This window comes from Diplotaxodon limnothrissa, linkage group LG23, assembly GCF_057381915.1.
Source record: "Diplotaxodon limnothrissa isolate DT_005_m linkage group LG23, D_limnothrissa_male_GT1.1, whole genome shotgun sequence".
Classification (NCBI taxonomy): Eukaryota; Metazoa; Chordata; class Actinopteri; order Cichliformes; family Cichlidae; genus Diplotaxodon; species Diplotaxodon limnothrissa.
This window is the reverse complement of record NC_140617.1, coordinates 20,472,513-20,494,596: the sequence shown is the minus strand read 5'-3', so window position 1 is coordinate 20,494,596 and position 22,084 is coordinate 20,472,513. Positions and strand designations below refer to the sequence as shown.

General features: G+C 38.2%; 2 protein-coding genes and 1 long non-coding RNA gene across 3 annotated transcripts in view; all 3 read left to right on the top strand.

Moving 5' to 3' along the window:
* Positions 1 to 22,084, top strand: part of LOC146607939 (uncharacterized) — a 200,538-nt gene that overhangs the window by 6,885 nt on the left and 171,569 nt on the right. The gene's annotated exons all lie outside the window — the stretch shown is intronic.
* LOC146607954 (uncharacterized) lies at positions 917 to 1,674 on the top strand. The gene is made up of 3 exons (XR_014905134.1): positions 917 to 1,150; positions 1,247 to 1,343; positions 1,530 to 1,674. It is a non-coding gene; the product is annotated as an uncharacterized LOC146607954 (long non-coding RNA).
* On the top strand, positions 7,354 to 20,599 carry LOC146607953 (NLR family CARD domain-containing protein 3-like). The gene is made up of 10 exons (XM_085348478.1): positions 7,354 to 7,481; positions 7,566 to 7,664; positions 7,752 to 7,856; positions 9,120 to 9,198; positions 9,872 to 10,094; positions 13,866 to 15,657; positions 15,782 to 15,955; positions 16,354 to 16,527; positions 16,623 to 16,669; positions 20,022 to 20,599. Exons 1-10 carry the CDS (start codon positions 7,357 to 7,359, stop codon positions 20,597 to 20,599), a joined length of 3,396 nt encoding a protein of 1,131 aa, XP_085204604.1. The 5' UTR covers positions 7,354 to 7,356.

Below are 22,084 nucleotides of genomic sequence, written 5' to 3'. Positions count from 1 at the left end.
GTTCTACCAAAGCAAAGCATTTGTGCTAGTCACCTGTAGTGGATTTGTGTATGATGTGATGCTCATACAGATAAGGAAATACTTTGCACTACCACATGTGGCTAATGCTAGCCATTCTAAACTTTAGCACAGCAGAGGATAAGACTTATAAAGTTTCATTTGACAAAAGTCTTCAGCTAGAGAGTGCAACTGTGGCTAGGAAAAGCGTGGTTAAAGTTTTGCTACACAGTGCAATCTAATTTCGATCTTAGGCTGATTTTGTTTTTCTTTTTACCAAAATTAGAAGCCTTTAAGCTGTGAATAGTTTTGTCAGAGGATGACCTAGAGGCTTCTTTTTCCCCCCTGGCTCACCTATTTTATGTCTTTATAAAATTTGCATGACCTATATGTAATATTACATTGTAAATGATTTTGGTTACTATTGTGATACAGCTTAAAGTAAGTATTGTTCTTGATCTTAAGAGCTGCAGCTATCTTTGTTTCTTTTTGAAAAATCAGGTTGTGTGAAATATTGTTAATGTCATTCCAATAGCATTATTCTGGCATAGGCTATGTGAATCTACTTAACATCAAGACTTTATGTAAGCAGTTAGTATAGTGTGATAATCTAGGGTCATTAGTGCTTTGTTAAGTTGGGACACAAAAAATAAATAAATAAATAAAAAAAAAAATATCGAATTTCCCAGAGGAACCCACCCGAGGGATTAATAAAGTTCTATCTAATCTAATCTAATCTAATCTAATTTTTTACAAAATGGGCTGGAAGTAAACAATGTGTAAATTCGAAACCTCTGCAGAAACAGGGTTGCTAAAACATTAGAGATTACACCACGGTTATGGTGGGGAAGTCTCCCTTGTCTTCACCACGATTGTTTTGGTTCCCTCAAAACTTGGGGTAGCCTTAGATCATGTCTATCCTCTTTAAATAATGTAATACAGCATTCATTAATGCAGTATAGCTAATAGTCTGCAAGGTTTAATTCTTCTGTTTGTGTGGTCTACAGATAAAGGAGGAGTTCAAGAGAATAACCACTGTAAGCCTTGAATGGCTACACTTGACCATTGCACCCCAAAACTGATGGATGTCATTTTATCAAGGGGAGGAGCTAAAGGAGTGAGAATCAGGCAGATCAAGGACATGCTTCTTGAGGTAGGACAACTATTTAGACTTTGGGTAGCTTTAAAATGCACTTTGTTGGCAGTCACCCATGTAGTTTATACGCATACTTTATTTTTTCTTAAATAGTACAATACAATTGAAACACGCAGAGAAGTAGCCATCTGCTGCCTTATCACATTCCTTGGAGAGAAGGACGAGGACCTTTTCATGGAGTTTGGTGCAAGTAATTCAACAGTGTGTGTGTGTGTGTGTGTGTGTGTGTGTGTGTGTGTGTGTGTGTGTGTGTGTGTGTGTGTGTGTGTGTGTGTGTGTGTGTGTTCCATTGATCATCTGAATTCATTAAGATTCAGTAAGTATAAAAGTCTAATCTATAATTCACTAACCTATTTTTTAAAATTTGCTTTACAAGGACACCGAAGAACTTAAGGCAGGTGATGAAAACTGCCATCATCAGTAACCGGTACACCCCTGGATCTAACCATAAGACTGCAACCATTGTGGTGGAGGAAACAAAAATCATGGAGGGCCAGAATTTCCCAAGGTGCTGTGTTTTGCTCATGGGCATAATATATGCTCTCAATCTAAGCTAATGCAAGGATCTGAAATATACTTTTGAAGTTGTTCAGAAGCTGTTCCTTGACCTTGATGGAACCATCATTATGTTAAAGATGTTGACTCTGTTTCAAAAATTGTTAACTGTTTTGAATCCTGTATGTGTAACATTGATCTTAAAGGTGTTTGCTGCATTGTGTAATAGAAAGATGCAAGATCTTGTAAAGTTTAGTAGGCATTGAAAGTTAACATTTACTGAACACTTGCATGGAAGTATTACTGCAACAAAATGTTTTCTAAGTAGATTTTTTACCAATTGAACACATTTGTTTCTGTGGTGTTAAATACATAAAGGCATATTCTATAACTTGGCTGTGATGGTATAAATCTAAATTTCTGGTTTATTTTCACTTTTTAAATACAAAGTGTTGAAATGCCTACTGTTAAAAAATAAAAAAGTTATTTGATAAAAAAAATGTTGAATGAATTCCTTTCTTAAAAGCTATTACAATAAAAAAAATAAGAGAAAGCTAAAATGATGACAATAATGATGAAAATCAGCAACTTAATATTTTAAATAATGAACTTTAAAAAATTGTTTTTGTAATTGCTGTAATTAATTACATAACACTTAAAAATCATTTCAAATAATGTGGAAAAAGTAATTGGAGGAACATAATTTTTATGAGTAAACAACTTAAAAATATGTTTTTAAGCTACCAAATATTACGTAAATGGTAATTAAAATCACCTTTGATTATGGAGGATAATTTAATTCCCGTAACTCAATATAGTTTGTTGGTTCAATCTAATTTCAACATAAGTTATCATAACTCAAAAAGAGTAATGGAAACTGTTGCGTTAATTTTTTTTGTTGAGCTTAAACAATAGTTTTTAGAGTGTGGTCACGCACGTACACAAACATTAAATGGCCAGCTTTCCCAGCCCCTGCTTCCCAGTTCCAGCTGGAGCCGCTCCATAGTTCCAACTAAACGGAGCGGCAAATTTGTGCTGTTTGTGGTGGAACTAACCTGTACACAGCTGATGTTAGCAAGGAAAACATTACAGAGTGCTTCACTTACCTTTCACGGAGCTTCCCACAGGAGACGATCACCTGCGCCACACAGTTCATGAAAGTGAAAGTAAAAAAAAGATGGGCGTAAACACCCAGCCCAACACATGACACAGACAATAAAAGATACAATGTGTTTTCGTGTGCGTTATTATTTAAGGTGGAACTTCAATTTAAATCCACAGACCAAAAATTCAAATACACAAAGATAACTTTTCACAAGTTAGTGGGTTAAAGGGTTAATCTATGAAAAATAAAAAGGAGTGCGAGAGCACAAACCTCCACCAGGCAGCTGTCTCTCTGGGCAGTATTTGCTTTTAAGGGTATTGTAATTTATTTTGTATATGTCAATTTTGTTTTCTTTGTTCTTTTTAAATGCCCTTTAAGAAGTTTCAAAAGATTTATCAAAGGTTGACCAGACATTACACCATTAATAAAATGTCAGAGGTCCAAAGTAATGTGGTATTTAGAATCCCCATTTATATATTATCCCTTATATTCCTATATGTTGTCCATAGGAACACTGGCGGCAAGAGACAGTTTTAAACGGCTCTATATGGCATTATTATCACTCTGACTTTCAGATCAATATATTGAACTTGAAAGCAAATGTGACGTGTTATAGTAAATATGTACTTTCTATAAATGAATACCACACTTGTATAAATCACTCAATGACAGAAAAACATCAAACAGAAGGCTGTTAAGATCTGGTCTGTATTCTGAACAGAGAATACAGACTCTATATTCAGACTCTAACGCAGTCTTTAATCTCAGTTATAAAAATCCAGAATGTGTTTCTGAGAAAGATTAGATTCACTAAAAGGCAACTGCTTCTCTTTTCAGGAAGTTCAAACAGTAACAAGTTTTTAATGTGAACATGTTTGTACCGCTAAATCAACACCCGCCCAGCATTTTCTAGATGGTTTTAACATGGCTAAAGAGTTTAAAAACTTTTTTTGGACTTCTCTTATGATACACTCACATAGAGAGAACAAGACCAAACGTGTGCAAAAATCTAAGGTGCTGGTGTGCTTGTGGTGGTCGCAAGCACAGATGTCAATCAACAGACTTTTTTCTTATTGTAATTAAGAGTTTGTCAGCATATTTGAGAGGTGGCATTAATCCAATAATGTAGTGTTTAATCTTTTATTAATCTCTATGTTATGTCATGTTCACAGAAACTAAATTTAAAGCATGAAAGTTGTGATCATGAACTTTACCCAAAGAGGGCAGTGTTAGCTCTCCTTCACCCAGGCAACTTGAAGAGTAACAGTTATACCTGAAGCCATCATATTAAACACACATGACTGGAATTTCCTGATATATTTATTTGTGAAGCGTAATGTGCATTATTTTTTATAAAAATGGGTCCATAAATTGTAATTAAACTTCGACCTCTGACCTCTGGCCTTATAAATATATCAGTTGATCAATTGATCATAGATCCCTGACTGTGTGCAGTTTTATTTGCTGACAACTGTTGAAGCACCATCAGAGACCGCCCTGTCCTGTCTTCCACTTGCATTGTTTGAGCTCCGAGGCTGAAAACAGATCTCTGATTGAGGAAAGAAGTCCTCCACCTCAAAGGAGTGCTCTGTGGCAGAGGTGCGATCTGGTGTCCTTTTGTTCTGGCCTGAGATCACAGACTAACTCCTGCCTGACTCAATGTGAAGCCACAGACTCTGGGTGTGTCAAACCACTGACACATGTGGTATAAGGTGTCCTTTAAAACAGTAAATCACAGGACTGTGTGTCAGGACAGAGCTGACTACTGGAGCTTTGATTCTGAGCCTAATTTTATTTTCAGAAGCTGGTGGTGAGATTCAGGTACCAACAGCCTCTTGTTCAGGTTTGTACATCAGTATCAGACATTTTTTCAGCTTCTCCATGCAGGTCATATATGAAGAAATCTGCAATTATATCATGAAGTTTTCATCATTCAGAGAATCCACAGAATGAAGTCGGTTTGGCTCCGGAGCCTCTGGTATATAATCTGCTGATGGCCGTTTAAGCTTCTGCGCTTCAGGTGAAGTTTTCATGGTGGTGACTGTCCTCTAGTGGTCACCATTAGTAACTACAGTAGGTGTGGCACACTGATGGTTAACACGCGCTGAAAATATTACTTAGAAAATAACGACTATAGTTTAACCAGTGCACTAAACTAACTCTGTTTGAAGTAGTTCAAACCACATGAAACGCTAATAGCTACAGTGGACTTGGTTGTACTTGAACTTCAGTCGTTCGGCTGAGGTAGACTGGTGGGCGGGGCGATCTCCTGTATCAGGCCAGCCTCTGTTTATTTCCTGGTTAGTTAAACTGGCTTTTGTCATGTTTACGTGGATACTTATACTTTGGTAAGTGTTTGTTTGTGGTTTATTCTTTGCTTTTGTTTGCAAAGTTGCTCGTTTGTTTGTAAGAGCGGATTTGTAGAGTGTTTATTTTATGTGATTATCAGAGCCCAGCGTGCGGACTGGTTAAGTATGATGGAGAGATCTGTGAAAGCACGCGCGCTGATAGAAGTGTAGCTTTAACAAGGGAACCTTTTAAAATCGTATCTTGAGGCCAAACCATTAAACTTGTAAAGCGGTTTCTATCAGAAAGTGAATCTGGTGACAAGGAAATTTGGATAATGACTCAAAATAACGTCCCGGAATGAACAAATGCCTGGAGCGAGTAAATATCTGCTCGGTGAAAAAAAAACAAACCCTGTCAGCTGTTTGGATGCAGTGTGTTTTTATTCAGGGCATAAAGATACAGTGGTGTCAAACATGCGGCCTCGGGGCCAGAAACAGCCCACTTTTGGACGACTTTGCACATTTCAAAGTTTAAGACAGTTTAACACAGGCAGGGAAACTGTGCTGAAGGTATTTCTAGATCTTGGCAGTTTGTTTGATCTGTTGTAAATGTAAAAATATTCTTGAACGTGTTTATATTAAAACACAAAAAAGTGGATTATTGTGAAATTATTTTACTCTTTCAGCCCACGTGAGATCAAATTGGGTTCATTACTAAATCAAGTTTGACATTCCTGCGTTACATGTTCTGTAAGCAGTAATTAGGCCAATATTAAAGTTTACAGTGTTACAGTTATTGCCCTGAAAAAGGCCTGGATTGTAAAACAGAGAAAGAAATGTGAAACAGCACATTTAGCCATGATACCATGATTTGTCCCAGTAGACTGACTATAGACCGTGTGACTGTTAGCATTCACATCTTCGTACTTATTAAAATCTATAAATAATTATCTGTAACTTACTGAAGATTTATCAGGACATTTTAGCTGCAGTGCTGAACAAGTTTATCAAACCACCTCCAGTGTAAGGTTTATGCCACAGCTGTCCTTATATTAACAGTAATAGTTATTACCAAAATAACAGTTTATGTTTCTGTAACAATTAATCAACCAGTATGCAAAACCTCTGCAATCTAAATTATATTTTCAATGCTAGAATATAATTATCCATGTTATCCATACCCAAATGTTCTCTTTTACAGAAAAGCAGAAAAAATGTAAAGCACAGTAGAATTTTATTACAGTTATTTACTTTCATTCCTGAACAGAAAACACAGAAAAAAAATGTTTTAGTGGTTATTTGATGGATTAATTTCTGATCTCTGACACAAGTCCAGTGTAAATTTGGGTATAAAAATGTGGATTCAGTTTGTAATTTGCCTGATAAACAGCAATTTCATTATACCATCATTTAGTTTTAAACAAGTTTTTGGCAGATTTCTCAAGTCTTTGTGTTTTCTTCTTGTTGTTGTTGTTTTTTTTTTAATGTCAGGTAGTCTAATAAACTTGTTAAGCACACAGATCAAAGTCTTAAACATACCTAAGAATATTTTACAGGAAGTGTTTGATTCTTGTTTTTGCTACATTATCTGATTTAAGTCCAGTTACATGTTTGCTGTAGTTTAAAACCTTGTTAAACTTGTTAAACCTGCTGTACACAAACATTTAACTATCTGTTTTAACCATGCCTGTATACACAGCTGTTAACTCTCTATTTGCCTCACAGTTAGACCTAAAAGCCACACAGTGTCAACAGAATTGTTGCTGAACAGTTTATTCAGCTGTAAATCTGCTTCAACCTGGCCAACAGATGGGCAAAGTTGAACCACAGTTGAAACTATTTTATTGAGTTTCATCTCACAGTAAAAACTGCATAGATCACAAGGAAGCAGAGGGTTAGGGCTGGCAGCTCCACACAGCACAAAAAGGAGGACTTCTCACCATCTGCAGACTCTTCTTATTTGAACCCTGATTCACTGTTTTGTTGCCAAAGTAAATACAATGGTGTCGACCCATGTAAGACACAAAGCTCCTGCAGGTGAATCATGGACATTGAGTACTCAAAAAACATTAAGAAAATGAGAGAACACAATCACATTAACAACTAATGGATGCATGTGAATCTTACTGAAGTCATACGAGAGTTGCTAACAGGTGGGATAAAAACCTAACTGTGACATACGTGTAATTATCTGACAGCTGACAAACCTAAACGCTGTCCACGTATTATCTGTTTTTCTTTTTATCTGTCTCCTACTATTAGCTGCTGTCCCTGGTTCTCAGTTCATTTCCAACAAATCTGATGTTCATCCACTCATGAAGTTTTGTTTGTGTGAAGGAGTGGGCTCTGCTATGGATCAGTGTGAGGACAGAGAGGAGGGAGTCCCCCCCTCTAAAACCGCTCTGTGTGGGGAACATGAGAGCCAGACCAAAGCTCAGAGGTAAGATGCCCATCTTTAACTGTCCATGACTCTTCTCCATGTCACAGCTCAGCACTCACACCACTGCTCCATCATTATTCACAGGAACCAACCTGGACCTGGACCCAGCTGTGTGTCCTTAAAGAGCAACGATTCAAAAGAACTTGCGACTGATTTCAAACAAAAAAGTTCCTCCAGTAAAACGTGAGTTGTTTTCAATATTAACTGATTTAAAGAATTAACTTCAAATCCACATATGACGTTTTTTCATGCAAGGCTATTTATTTTTAGGATCCATCAGATGCTGAATTCTCCGAGACCTGAACCCAGCTGTGTGTCCTCAAAAAGTGAACGGCCAAATAATTTAAACACCAGTTTTAGACATACTGCCAAAAAGTAAGTTACCATAATATGAAAATGAATATTTTACATAAAAGTATATGATTGTATAGGCTTAATAGAACAGCATTGATCACAGAGTCGACTCCTCTGAAGCTGAATCCAGCTGTGTGTCTGTGAATAGCAGCCAGTTGAAGAAGCCACTGTGACATTTTACACAGAAACCTTCTTCACAGGCAAAGTGAGTTAACCCCTCTGTGATGGCGAACCTCCTGTGTGTACAGAGTTTGTGAAAGATGTTCTGAATAACTCTCTCACAAGTACTTTCAACACTAAAACTACAAATAGATTTGTAAAATTTGACAAATAGATAGATTTAGTGTTATATGTGCCACTGTTTATATCTTCCAGGAGAGTATATGCCCTTTAATGAATGCACAAAGCTTTCTGTTATCTTATTTTACAAGATCCACAAGAGACTGGAGCATTAAACTTAGAACTGCTAAAGCTTTAGCTCCAGTTTGGGCTAGTTTTCACTAGTATTTTGATCCTACATTGGGCCACTATTTGCTGTTTTAGTTGCACATTGACGCTTTTTTTTTTCAAGTGTTCAAATCTAACCCACAATAAAAGAAAGACAAAAATTTAAGCAAGATCTGGTCTAAAGTCAATAAAAGTCAGGAACAATGATTTACAGTTTTTTGCATGTGCTTTTGGATTCTTGAGTATTTTACTTGTACACCTAATTAATTATTATGACAAACGTAAAAGACCTGATGACTTTCAAACAAGTGACTGGAATTAATTCATACTTTCAAAATAAACAGAAAACTTACAAGTGTCAGAAAACGTTAGCATTTTCTCCGAGAGATAATGGTTATTATTTTGCTACACTGATGTCATTACTTCAATAAGATTATTTTGTGTCCATTAAACACTAATTAGTTTCCTCAAAATAACGCATCATTTTGTTGGCATCACAATATGAAAGTAAAAATAACAAATTATGTCCTATCTTCACAATTAGAAGTCACATTATTCACTAAAAGTTCTTTTGTTGCTGCTGTGAAGGCGAAATGCAAAATCCTTCAAAGTAAAGGGTCGTCTATTTTTTTGTATTGTTTGGCAACTGGCAACTTGTAGAATATTCAAACAGTGCATTTAGACAGAAAGTCAGACATAATAGAAGCTAAAGGAAGACAGTAAAGCTGTGTTGATGATTTCTGCTTTTTTTGAGCAGCCGAAGTTTGGTCAGATTTTTGTTCAAATGTTTAGTTCAAGTTTATATCAAATATTAACTAATAGTTTATGTTTTTACAGGATGCATCAGGAGAGCTCAGAGGTTCCTAGTGGTCAGTCTGAACAGCAGGATCAAAAACACCTGGACTCCATATTTAGGGTCTGTACATGAACAGAAACGTCCTTCACTTGAGCTACGAATCAAACAGGACTGTGTACTAATATAACATCAAGCAGCACATGTCTGTGAAGGTTCTCGGTCATCCAGTCATCATAGTCTAAAGAGCTTGGAAGGAAAGCATCTGGACTTCCTTAAATTTCAAGAAGATGAACAAGCCAAAAGGGCTTAGGGACACTCCCAACGGGGCTTAAAAATCTGGGACTCTCTCTTGCTCTTAGAACCGAAGAAGCTTCTCGGATGAGAGTTGAAACGTCTGCAAGAAACTTCAAGAAGTCCAGATTGTGTCCTTCCAAGCTCCTTATACATCAAGTAGCGCAGTTTCATCAGATTAAATCAAATTCTTGTTGACGTAATTCAGTTCAACAAAATTCTCTGGCATTGTTAATATGAAATCATAAAGAGGACAAACCTAAAACTCTACAGTAACACCTGTTCTCAGTGTTGTATTGTATTTGACTGACTGACTAGCTTATGTAAAGCTGTGTAGTCATTATTTCTATACATCCAGTATAGATGAAGTGGCAGGCTTTGTAATAAAGTTCCTTTATAGTAATTTGTAGGCCTGTAGGTTGAAATTCTGTACAAGACCAGATACGATGTTTCTGGTAATTATACGATTCATGTTAAAAAAAAATATAGTATTCTGTTCTAGTTGCTGGAAGAAAACATCATCACTTTTGTGAAGAATGAACTGAAGAAGATCCAGAAAGTTCTGAGTCCAGATCATCCAGAATGTTTAGCGAGTCAGTGGAAGGATAAGGAGATGTTGGAGGGTGAAAACCAGAAGAGGAGCAGCAGAGAAGCTCTTCTGAAGATGGTAGATGACTTCCTGAGGTGGATGAAGCAGGAGGCCTTGGCTGACTCTCTACAAAGAAGTAAGAACATTTTCTATAAAGATCAAGTGTAGTGTCCAGATCAGACGTGTTTTTTTCCAACTAGGTTCATAAAAAACCAACACCTGGCTGCTATCACATTATGTCCCACTCCCACCACTCATTCCACGTCTGGTTATAAAGTTCAGACTGTGTTCTGGTGTGTGTTTGTGATTTCCTCAAATCCACTGTAAATCTCAGCTTTTGTGACCTCACTTCATCAATGAAGAGTGAGAGGTGTTACCAGGAAGAAAACAGTTTTTAAGAGTCTGGCTCAGGCAGTATTTACAGTCCTGAGCAACACCGTCATTGCAACCCTACAACCGCTTGTGGCAGGGTTTGGGAAAACACGGGTGTCAAATGGTCTAATCTTCACCTGAAATTTCACTGGCAAACCATATTTTTCATCTAATCTTTGTTTTGGACCATAAAATTATTTTACCCATATCCTTTTAAAGAGACCAAATAATGTTTTAACATGGTCTTGCTAAATATGCATAATTTAAGATTTAAATTTCAGAAATAAAATTATTTCCCAAATATCAAAAATCACCTTGGTTGAAATTATGAACCTGGATACTAATAGCAAACTGTGCATCTTTCCAGAGAAGAGAGGCCAGAAAGATGAAGGCTCTGCCTCCCATTCTACCTTTAAATACTCTAGGAACCACAAGTAAGCCCATCAAATTTTCTAGATTTAACTGGGAGTCAATGAAGAAAAGCCAATATGAGAGAAATATGCTCTCTTTCTCTCTAGCTCCTGTCAGTGCAGCATTGTGGATCAGAATGTTCTCCAAACATAAGAACCAAAGAGCCCTAATTTTGTCTTATCTGACCTTAGGATGTGGTTTCAGTATGGATAGTCTTTTTCCAGGTTGTGCTTAACATACTGCAGTCTGGCTTGAAGATGTCCAGTCCAATTCAGCAGAAGTGCAGGTTTTCTTGGTCTGCCACTAATTATTTGGGTTTCACCAATGACTGTATAGGCGTTGGCTGAATAGCAGTGGTGCCGGTCAGAACTAACAGGAGTTCAAATTAGGTTCTTCCTTCTTTACTGTCATTCGTTAACACTACAGCACAGTAATGCAACCACAGGCTTACAGATGGGGCGTACAAGGACTCGTAGGTGCGGGAGTGGATGTCTGTGGTCTATAAACAAAACATATACAAAAGTGCTGAGTATAATAAACAATCAAATCATGAATTGTGCATCATTCACTGTCTTCCAGTATAACCAGATAAACCAATAAACATTGCACTTCTACATAAGCTGATTCCCTAAATGACATAAAAGGCCCAAGACTGTCCTTTCCAGACAGGTCATGTCATTTGTCTTTTCAGTAGTGATGTGCGATATCACTGATCTCCTTTCCGATCCGATACCAAGTAAAATTCAGGGTGGTATCGACGATACTGATCCGATACCGATCCAATACCGATACTCTGTACAAAAACTTTTTTTATTTATTGTATCTTTTATTGTATCTCAAATTATAGCGTCATAATGATTACAGGACATCAGATTACTTGTTCTTATCACTTAATAATGCAGAATTCATCACATAGAAATAAAAAAAATTTAAGTTGTGCGCTATTTGAAAACCTTGCCTGCCTGCAGCACTAAAGGACTCCGTGAGAGGCGTCTGTCTCGCCCTAGCAGCACCTGTCCCTCTCCTCCTCTTCAGTTCACCTCAACATACGCTCATCATATTCTGTGATATGATTTACTCTGAGGTGTTTGACAAGGTTAGTGGCGTTGTACAACACCTCATTTTCTTGCCACATGTATTGCAAACCACGTCTCGGCTGTTTGTGGATGTAAAATACGTCCACACATGACTCCGTTTACACTCAGCCATTGTTGTGAGTGCGCACGCCAGGGGGTGGAGACATTTATATAGCCGTATTTCGCACATGACTATGAAAGGCGTAAGAGGAAGTAGTTCCTTCCAATGTAGACAATCCGAATGATATAGCTTCTTTCCACTGTGTTCCTGTTAATGATAAACTACAAATTTACTCTAAATTACTAAAATATCGATATTTTAATGTGAGAATCGATTCTAGAATATAAATGACTGGTATCGGAGGAATCGATATTTCAGTATCAATCCGCACATCACTACTTTGAAATCTTTCATTCTTACTATTAGATACTATTATTAAATACTATTAGAACTTTGTATATCGATATCTTGGAGAGTGTCAACAATTCTTTCAATCAAGTCTAAGCTGTTTCTTTTGTCTTTGGTATGCTTCCTCAAGTGACATCTCGAAGCCTTGCTGTGGTTCTTACATTGCGTGCAAATTAGAAGAGGATCCTCAATTTTAACTGGATTTTCTAAGCTGCGAGACTTACAACGTTAATGCTCAAAAATCGTTTTTCAGGGGGTTAATAATATTGAGCCTAGTAGTTTTTTTTGTTTTTTTTTTCTGATATCAGTCTGAAATTGTGTACAAACATAAATCATTCCTACTTTCTAACAAGAAGTAGTATGTTGAGAAATGTTATTTTGAAAATCCCACTTAACCCTTTTACGCATAGTGGTCACTATAGTGGACAACTATTCAAAGGCTGTTTTTTTTGTATGTGTGTTAGTGTTAATGGTATAGTTGCACCTAAACCACTACATTGGACACTTATGTGTCAGTCCATACCCTGCCACTCACTGGTCAGCCAGTGGGTGGCAGTCAAGACATCACAGAGCCTCTACATATATTTGTTACATTTGTTATATTGTTATAAAATATATTTAAAATATATAAAAACATATTTTGTTATGTTATAGTTTTTATACAGTGTATATTATTTATTTGTTTGTGAAAGTCATAAGTCAAAACCCATGTTGTCCACCTAAGGGGACATGTAAAAAACTGAAAAGTTCAAAAATCTTTTTTTCATGCCTAAAGATGAATAAAAATACTTTTAAAAAATCCTGATTGAGGTTGTCATATTTCATGCATGAAATGGTCAAAAAAGCAATTGGGAAAGTTAGGGGAGTTTTTGATAAAGACTTTGATAGGTGGGGAATAATTTTGCCTTCATCTGTATGTGAGTCGTCCTGTTAGAGAATTCAGGATGTTCCAGCTTTTCTCTTCTTTCAGTATTTTCTGAAGAAAGGCATTGTTCGGATATTAACAAAACATCTTTGGTCCGAGCATCACTTACATAAAATGGTGCATAGCTCTTAATAACATTCATGGAGCTATATTTTTTTGTGATCTTGGAAGCCATACTGATGAATCTTCTCTCATGAGCTTCTCATTCTACAAATGCTCTCTGTGCCAAGTATTGCAGCCTGGTGCTATGCCTTAAGTTCGTTCAGCACCTTCCTCCTCAGGTGAAGTACCCAGAATCATCTCACCTGATGTTTGCCTTTTCTGCTCACACTTTGCCCATCTGGTCCTACAGATTCCCACTAAGTAGTTACACTACTGCACTTCTGTGGCAGTTTGAACTGATTTCCCGATCTTCACAACACTTTCTTTTCATGAACTTATAATGCATATCCTAGGTGGTTGAAGACTGGTTGGCCTGTTTTAGGGAGATCCTGGCATTCAACATATAAGAATAGGTGGGGGGGTTTTTTTGGGGGGGGGAACAATTTTCTTTTTTTTCTTCACTGTGTCAGTGGATGTATTGTTTTGGTTTTGGGCTGCTAGTCCATTGCCTAGCCTCTCTTATCTAGGGTTGGGATGTGAAATGTCAGAGTTACATCTTCTACATTAATATCAAATGTTCAAATTTATGGGATTTGTTCTTTGTTCAATCAGGAACTCCAGCTACATGCCAACAACATCTCAAATGTACAATGAAGAAGAGGTTCCAGTGCATGTTTGAGGGGATTGCTAAAGCAGGAAACTCAACTCTTCTGAATCAGATCTACACAGAGCTCTACATCACAGAGGGAGGGACTGCAGAGGTCAATGATCAGCATGAGGTCCGACAAATTGAAACAGCATCCCGGAAACTAGACAAACCAGAAAGAACAATCAGGCAAGAAGAAATTTTTAAAGCCTCACCCGAAAGAGATGAACCAATCAAAACAGTGCTGACAAAAGGAGTGGCTGGCATTGGGAAAACAATTTTAACACAGAAGTTCACTCTGGATTGGGCTGAAGACAAAACCAACCAAGACATCCATTTCATATTTCCATTCACCTTCAGAGAGCTGAATGTCATGAAGGAGGAAAAGTTCAGCTTGGTGGAACTTATTCATCACTTCTTTACTGAAACTAAAGATGCAGGAATCTGCAGCTTTGAAGACTTCAAGGTTCTGTTTATCTTTGATGGTCTGGATGAGTGTCGACTTCCTCTGGACTTTCAGAAAACTGAGGTCTTGACTGATATCACAAAGTCCACCTCAGTCGAAGTGCTGCTGACAAACCTCATCAAGAGAAAACTACTTCCATCTGCTCGCCTCTGGATAACCACACGACCTGCAGCAGCCAATCAGATCCCTCATCAGTATGTTGATATGGTGACAGAGGTCAGAGGGTTCACTGAACAACAGAAAGAGCAGTACTTCAAGAAGAGATTTCAAGATAAGAAGCTAGCTATCAAAATAATCTCCCACATCAAGACATCACGGAGCCTCTACATCATGTGCCACATCCCAATCTTCTGCTGGATCACTGCGACAGTTCTGGAGGATGTGCTGAAAACTAGACAGGGAGGACAGCTGCCCAAGAACCTGACTGAGATGTACATATATTTCCTGGTGGTTCAGGCCAAAGTGAAAAAAGTCAAGTACGATGGAGGAGCTGAAACAGATCCACACTGGAGTCCAGAGAGCAGGAAGATGGTAGAGTCTCTGGGAAAACTGGCTTTTAATCAGCTGCGGAAAGGAAACCTGATCTTCTATGAATCAGACCTGACAGAGTGTGGTATTGATATCAGAGTAGCCTCAGTGTACTCAGGAGTGTTCACACAGATCTTTAAAGAGGAGAGAGGACTGTACCAGGACAAGGTGTTCTGCTTTGTCCATCTGAGTGTTCAGGAGTTTTTGGCTGCTCTTCATGTTCATCTGACCTTCTTCTGCTCTGAACTCAATCTTCTGGAAAAACAAATACCCTCCAAAAAGTATGAATCAAGAGAATCTGCAGAGACACATTTATATCAGAGTGCTGTGGACAGCGCTTTACAGAGTCCAAATGGACATCTGGACTTGTTCCTCCGCTTCCTCCTGGGTCTTTCATGGGAAACCAACCAAGCTCTGCTACAAGGACTGCTGACGAAGACAAGAAGTAGCTCAGTGACAATTCAGAAAACAGTCGAGTACATCAAGAATAATATCAGTGACAATTTGTCTGCAGAGAAAAGCATCAACCTGTTCCACTGTTTGAACGAACTGAATGATCATTCTCTAGTGGAGGAGATCCAACAGTCCCTGAATTCAGGAAGTCTCTCTAGGGATGAACTGTCTCCAGCTCAGTGGTCAGCTCTGGTCTTCATCTTACTGTCATCAGAAAAAGATTTGAATGTGTTTGATCTGAAGAAGTACTCCCCCTCTGAGGAGGGTCTTCTCAGGCTACTTCCAGTGGTCAAGTCCTCCAAGAAAGCTTTGTAAGTACATAAATCTTAGTTGCTGGATTTTCTACAAACAGCAGGAGAACAAGTTAGTAGAATTAGTTAACGTGTGTCAGTAAGTGGATCGTTTTACTGATCAGTTGTCCTCTTTTTCTTAAAGAATGAGTGGCTGTAACCTCTCAGAGAAAAGCTGTGAAGGTTTGTCCTCAATTCTCAGCTCCCAATCCTCACATCTGAGAGAGTTGGACCTGAGTAACAATAACCTGAATGTTTGGGGAGTGAAAAAGCTTTCTGCTGGGCTGGAGAGTCCACATTGTAAACTGGAAACTCTCTGGTGAGATGTTTATTATTTGAGCTACGATACCTAGAAGCAGCCTGATGACAACAACAAAGAAACATTTTCTCTCTTGCTATGCTTGCTAACTAGTCAAAAAAAAGTGCATTCAAGACCTCATTCTCCTGTAGGGTAAAGCAATTTGAGTCATGGAGGACATGTGCTTTATTCAGTCTTAAGCAACTGTTAGTAATGTCTTGAGTTTTCAGGCTCTTTAGTTTTAGAATTCTATTAGTATTTTATTAACACATTTTCAATGAAAGGAAAAGCTAATTGTCACAATTTAAATTAAGAGTTATCATCATTTTAGCCATAAGTATGCTGTTCTCTAATACCATTAAATTGTACACTGGCATTCCCACATGAACTGACATGTATCTCATTTTGCTTGTCTGCAGTCTGTCAGGCTGTCTGATCACAGAGGAAGGTTGTGCTTCTCTGGCCTTAGCTATTCATTCCAACCCATCATCCCATCTGCGACAGCTCGACCTGAGCTACAATCATACAGGAGACGGGGGGAAGCTGCTGCTATGCGGACTTGAGGATCCACTCAGGAGACTGGAGACTCTCAGGTATCTGGGTGATCTTGTTACTAACATTATAAACACATCACTTTATAATATAAAATGATAGGATGATCTGAATTTGTCTAAACGTATCACTTTAGCTTGGAACCGGCTGGTGTCGAGTGGTTGATACCAGGTCTGAGGAAGTGTAAGTATGTTTTTGTTTTGTAAAATCTCGAATGAGTTTTTCCCTCAAAGTAGTGACAATTTTCATCGATATCCAGATGCGATGCAGCTCAGCAGTGAGTAGAATTGAAATTAGTTTGTATTTAAACCAGAGCATGTGATATGATTAAGAAATTTCAATCAGTCAGGTGGTTTTTAATCACAAGATAAACAGTATAAATAAATAGTTTTTATTGGGTGGTGGTTCTTTATTCTTGGTATCTGGATTGGTGGACTACCGATACGCCAACAATGTGTTACTGGCTGTCAGGTTGTTGGCTGAAATTCAGTTGGCACCAGAATATGTGAATACTGGAACACCACAGTAGGTTCTACATTACAGACAGCATTAGGTTCACTAGAGGGAAGATATGACTACTGTTGCAAGATCAAGGTTATAAATTTGCACTCATATCCACTCTGCACAGATACAGTACATCCTCTCTTCCAACAGCTAGTTTAATGTTTAGTTTCATGTTGTGATTTTTAGTTCGTTTTGTGATGTTTATTTCTGTGAAGAGTTTTCCCAGCAATAAAGCTGCGCTTTAAGTTAACTTTCCTTTTCTGAGTCCTGCATTTGGGTACACATCCTGCCAGCCACACAGCACTCATCATGACATCATGGAGCTTTATTTCGAGTTAGTTGTAATTTAATTTCTTTTATTAAAGCACTGGACCAGATCACACTGCAATAGTTAGGCTGTGCCAGAACTTTCTTCTTGGCTCTTGACGGAGGTGGTCGCACTTTTCTCTCTCTGCCTCTCCCTCTCCCTTATCTTCCCTTGGCTTCTCATGTCTTTGTATAGTCTCGCTTATTCTCTAACCCTAAGAGAGTCTCCCAGACTTGTTCTTTTAAAAACCTAAAGAAGAATTATGGATTTGATCAACTGGTCCCTTAACAAAATTGACAAACTCCTGGGCTTGGTAGAACCCAATTGTCCTGCGGAGATGTTTGCTGCCAGGTACTCGATGGTCTGTTGCGTCGTGTTTCTGGTGATACTCTTGATGGAGAACATCAAACGACATCTACCAATTCGGAACCATGATAACAGAGTTCTGGCTGATTGGAGCTCGTTCGGACCTGGCTTATCGAAGAACAAGAAGCGCCTACAGCTGTTCAAAATCCCACAAGGCTGGCTGACATGATAGACGATGGGCAGGGCTGTGAGTACTCAGACTGTGTTTATTGAACGCAATATGGATAACATCTTGGAGAAGAAAAATGGGAATTGAGAGATATGTTGACCAGTGATGGACATTAGACCTACTGTAAAATTGGAAGCAGTTTGTTCGCACTACCATCTTCATCTCACGCGGCTCCCCTGGCGCCAGCTGGATGCTAAAGGCAAAAGCTGACAGGAATAACAAAAATTCTCCCTTAGATAACAAGACTGTGTTGTGACTCTTCCCCTTCCATCAAGGAAACCCGCGTCGACCGAAGACTGTTGACAGTTGCCTAACCGAGTGAAGGGACATTTTCTATCGGCTGAACACGGAACACACACACGCACACATACGCATGTACACTGACACAGACCTACACTTCGAAGCTTATGTCTTCTGTGTTGTGAGATGTGCTGAATTTTGTGCTATGTGCTGATTTATGTGCTATGTGCTGAGTAGAGATGGACCGATCCGATATTACGTATCGGTATCGGTCCGATATTGACCTAAATTACTGGATCGGATATCGGAGAAAAATAAAAAATGTAATCCGATCCATTAAATATCACGAAAGCACCTCACAAAACTTGCAACACGCCGTAACTCACCTCAGAACGTTAGCACGTCGGAGCAGTATGCATCACGTGATAGAGCGGCTGTGGCATGCGGGACCTGTCGGTGGTCTGGATAGCATGTGGAGCTTCGCTAGCAACCCGGCATTTCATCTCCGATAAAGTTATCCCCGAGAGAAGTAAAGCAAGTGTGTAAGTCCATCTCTGAATGTTTGTAAAGCATTCCTGCGTTAAGCTTACCAAACGATATATGGAGCGACTGCCTCTTCTGGCTGCTACTTCAATCATGAAACTGCTTAATGATCAGCTGATCGGCTTTTCTGTCGCGAGTCCGTCTCTCTGGTTTGTTTTTGGCTCACTTTGCACCAGAAAGAGGAAACCAGCGGCTGAACAACAGAAGCACGTTTAAGCTTGATCAGCTGTTGTTAGAATTTATTTAATATTACTTTCTACTCGAGGATCTTTTTCTACGTAGCTGACGGCTGGTAACTGTGCAGGGGCGGATCTAGCAAAGTTTAGCCAGGGGGGCCGATAGGGCATTAACAGGGAAAAGGGGGCACAAAGACATACTTTTCTTTCTTATTCTCATTTAAAATGTCTAGCTTTTAATAAATAATTATCTGACACCCAAAGTTTTAATTTGATGTAAAATGAATAGAAGTCAATTACTGTATATAGTGACTATTAAGTCTAATATATATACCCTAGTAAGCTATAGTACTTTTTCCTTTGGGAAGGTACCATCTGTGCAGTCTGCAATTTTGTTGAAGAAAGATGTTGAATCTATTTAATATTTCTTGAAAAATAATTGATTTCTGTGCATTTATTTTTTCACACTGCATCAAATTAAGGTTGATTACGTCGATTAAGCATCATGAGGTGGAGCGTGAGGGGTGGTTCCCTATTTTTTATTTATTTATTTTTGTTGTTGCTGGGAGTTGGAACCCTATTAGTTAGGTTGCTTAATATTTACGCTAAGTACTCTTTAAAATACCAGAATAGGGAGGATGGTGTAGGTTTAAGTTTATTAGATTGATCAGTATTGCTGAACTATGAAATTTATTTTTTTTTGCATACAGGTATAACAGAATAGCTTTAGTGTAGTTGTTGTTTTAAACTTGAGTATGAACTTATACAAAATGCAGCAAGATATTAAAAAAAAAACAGTTTTGTTGATTAAAAAACACTATATCGGATTCATATCGGTATCGGCAGATATCCAAATTTATGATATCGGTATCGGTATCGGACATAAAAAAGTGGTATCGTGCCATCTCTAGTGCTGAGGTGGGGTTTTTCCTTCCTTGTGTTGTGTATTTTCCATTGTTATACCTCTCTGACCTGTCTTCCCCATGTGATGTTTGTGTAATGTATGTATGGTCGGAAGGGTAAGATGGCGCTGACCAGGCTTGCAGCCTTAACCCACCCAATCAATCAACTAACCTCTTGTCACCACTGACAGACCTCCACTCATTTTACTTACATAATCAATATGTTTAGACCGTGTTCATTTACAATCCACCATTAAACCTCATAGTTTTGTGTCAAACAGATAAATGTTAAAACACAGCTTAACTGCAATTCTTTTTTCTCCATCAGATTCCTGTCAACTCACAATCGACACAAACACAGTAAACAGAAAACTCCAACTATGTGACAACAACAGGAAGGCAACCCATCTGAAAGAGGATCAGTCATATCCTGATCATCCAGACAGATTTGAACGTTCTCAGCTGTTGTGTAACAATGGTCTGACTGGTCGTTGTTACTGGGAGGTCGAGTGGACAGGAAGGGTTGATATTGCCATGAGTTATAAAGGAATCAGAAGGAAAGGAGACACAAACCACTCATGGCTTGGAAGGAATGATCAATCCTGGTGCCTGGGCTGCTTTCATGATGGTTACTCTTTGTGCCACAACAACAGTGTAACATTCAGTCGTCTCCCCTCCTCATCCTCTGTCTCTAACAGAGTAGCAGTGTATTTGGATGCTGCTGCTGGCACTCTGTCCTTCTACAGAGTCTCTTCTGACAGCCTCAATCACATTCACACCTTCAACACCACATTCACTGAACCTCTTTATCCTGGGTTTGGGCTTCAGAATGACACCTCACTGACTATATGTGACTTAAAAGAAGACACAGAGAAAAACTCTGAAATCATCTACAACAAACATTAGCAATAAGCTGCAATAGTATTTTTTTTTTTTCAAAAGAGAACAACAGGCAAAGCTTTGTTACTTTAAAATCCTCCTAATACGGCTGCTCCTTTATCTTTAGCTGTGGCACCAAACAGAAATGGCAGTGTGTGAGGACTGTCCTGGTATCAATCTGTCCTTCTAGAGACTCATGGCCTGATATCCTCATCCACATTCAGGCCATGAGTATTACAATAGCTGAGCCTCATTAGTTTGGTTTTAGGTTTCAGAATGACACCTCAGTGTATTTAAAAGATTTTAAGATGTTTTAATAATTAGATATGATGGTTCAACTGTGAGTGCCAGCATATCCAATGAACAGTACTGGCTTTTTGTTATGTGCCTGCTGTGTATTATGGAGGAGCTGTTAAAATAAGAAGACAACCAACTCTTTTATTGTTTACCAATAATTTTAGAGCTGTTTTATAATGAAAGTCTGTTGTTGGTGTTTTTGAAAAATACATAAATACGTATGTTCATACATAAATTGTCAAAACATGAGCTTTGACAATTTATGCAGAAACCCAGCAGATGAAGCTCTGAAACAATCGAGCTGCACTAGTCCTCCCAAACAAATTATCCCAGAAATGTTAGAATAAGTATGCAGTCTAGTAAACTCTGCTTTTCAATGGCTGAATCATGGGTAACTGTGGCGTAACACCACAAAAAGTTAATCTCTGCATCAGAACTTCAAGTGCAATACTTTGATTTGAAAAGAAATAACTTGATGTTATTTAAGATTATGTAGGGTTTTTTGTTCTGGATGATGTTATATAGTTTCATGTTTATTTTATTTATTGAGTTTATTGTTTGAGCTGGATTAATTCCACACTCTGTAACAAGCTTACGTGCCATGCTGTCTAACCACCACCGGAGGGTAGTGTTGGCCTCCATGGGAGTGGGGTGGGCTAGGAGAGATTCAGCTTTGTATTTATTATGTCCTGTTAAATCCTAAACGACTTTTATATTACAATGATCAGATCTGAAAGAATATGAATGAATGAATAAATAAATAAATAAATAAATAAATAAATAAATAATAAAATAAAAGGACTCAACTTCTTTATTACTCAGATGCAATGAGAAACACCTGTCACTGTAGGGTTGAAAAAAAAAAGTTTTAGTCTCATTTCAGGTTGGTTTGTGAAGTATGTGTGACCACAAGCTGAACACCACTGGAAGACTTTCACCTCAGTATCAGCAGGTAAATATTTGATGTGTGAGCTGTCCTAAGTCAGGCAGAAGCCAGATCAATACTAAGAGGTTGCTGCATGTCTCTTTACCTTCATGTTTTTATTTAACCACTCCTGCTTCTTCTTCCCAATATGCTGTTTGCTATATGAGCTCATAACATGTTCATTGAGACAAACTAAAGCATTAGATTCTGAACATGACCTCTGACCTCAGCAGCAGCCTTTATTTACACAAGTGACGTATGTCTGAAAGGCTTAGGAACAAAAGTTCGCT

Coding starts and splice junctions, on each gene's coding strand:
- LOC146607953 (XM_085348478.1), top strand. CDS start 7,357: ATGAAGTTTTGTTTGTGTGAAGGAGTGGGCTCTGCTATGGATCAGTGT. Junction 7,665..7,751: donor AAAAGTTCCTCCAGTAAAAC/GTGAGTTGTTTT, acceptor ATTTATTTTTAG/GATCCATCAGATGCTGAATT. Junction 15,956..16,353: donor TGTAAACTGGAAACTCTCTG/GTGAGATGTTTA, acceptor GCTTGTCTGCAG/TCTGTCAGGCTGTCTGATCA.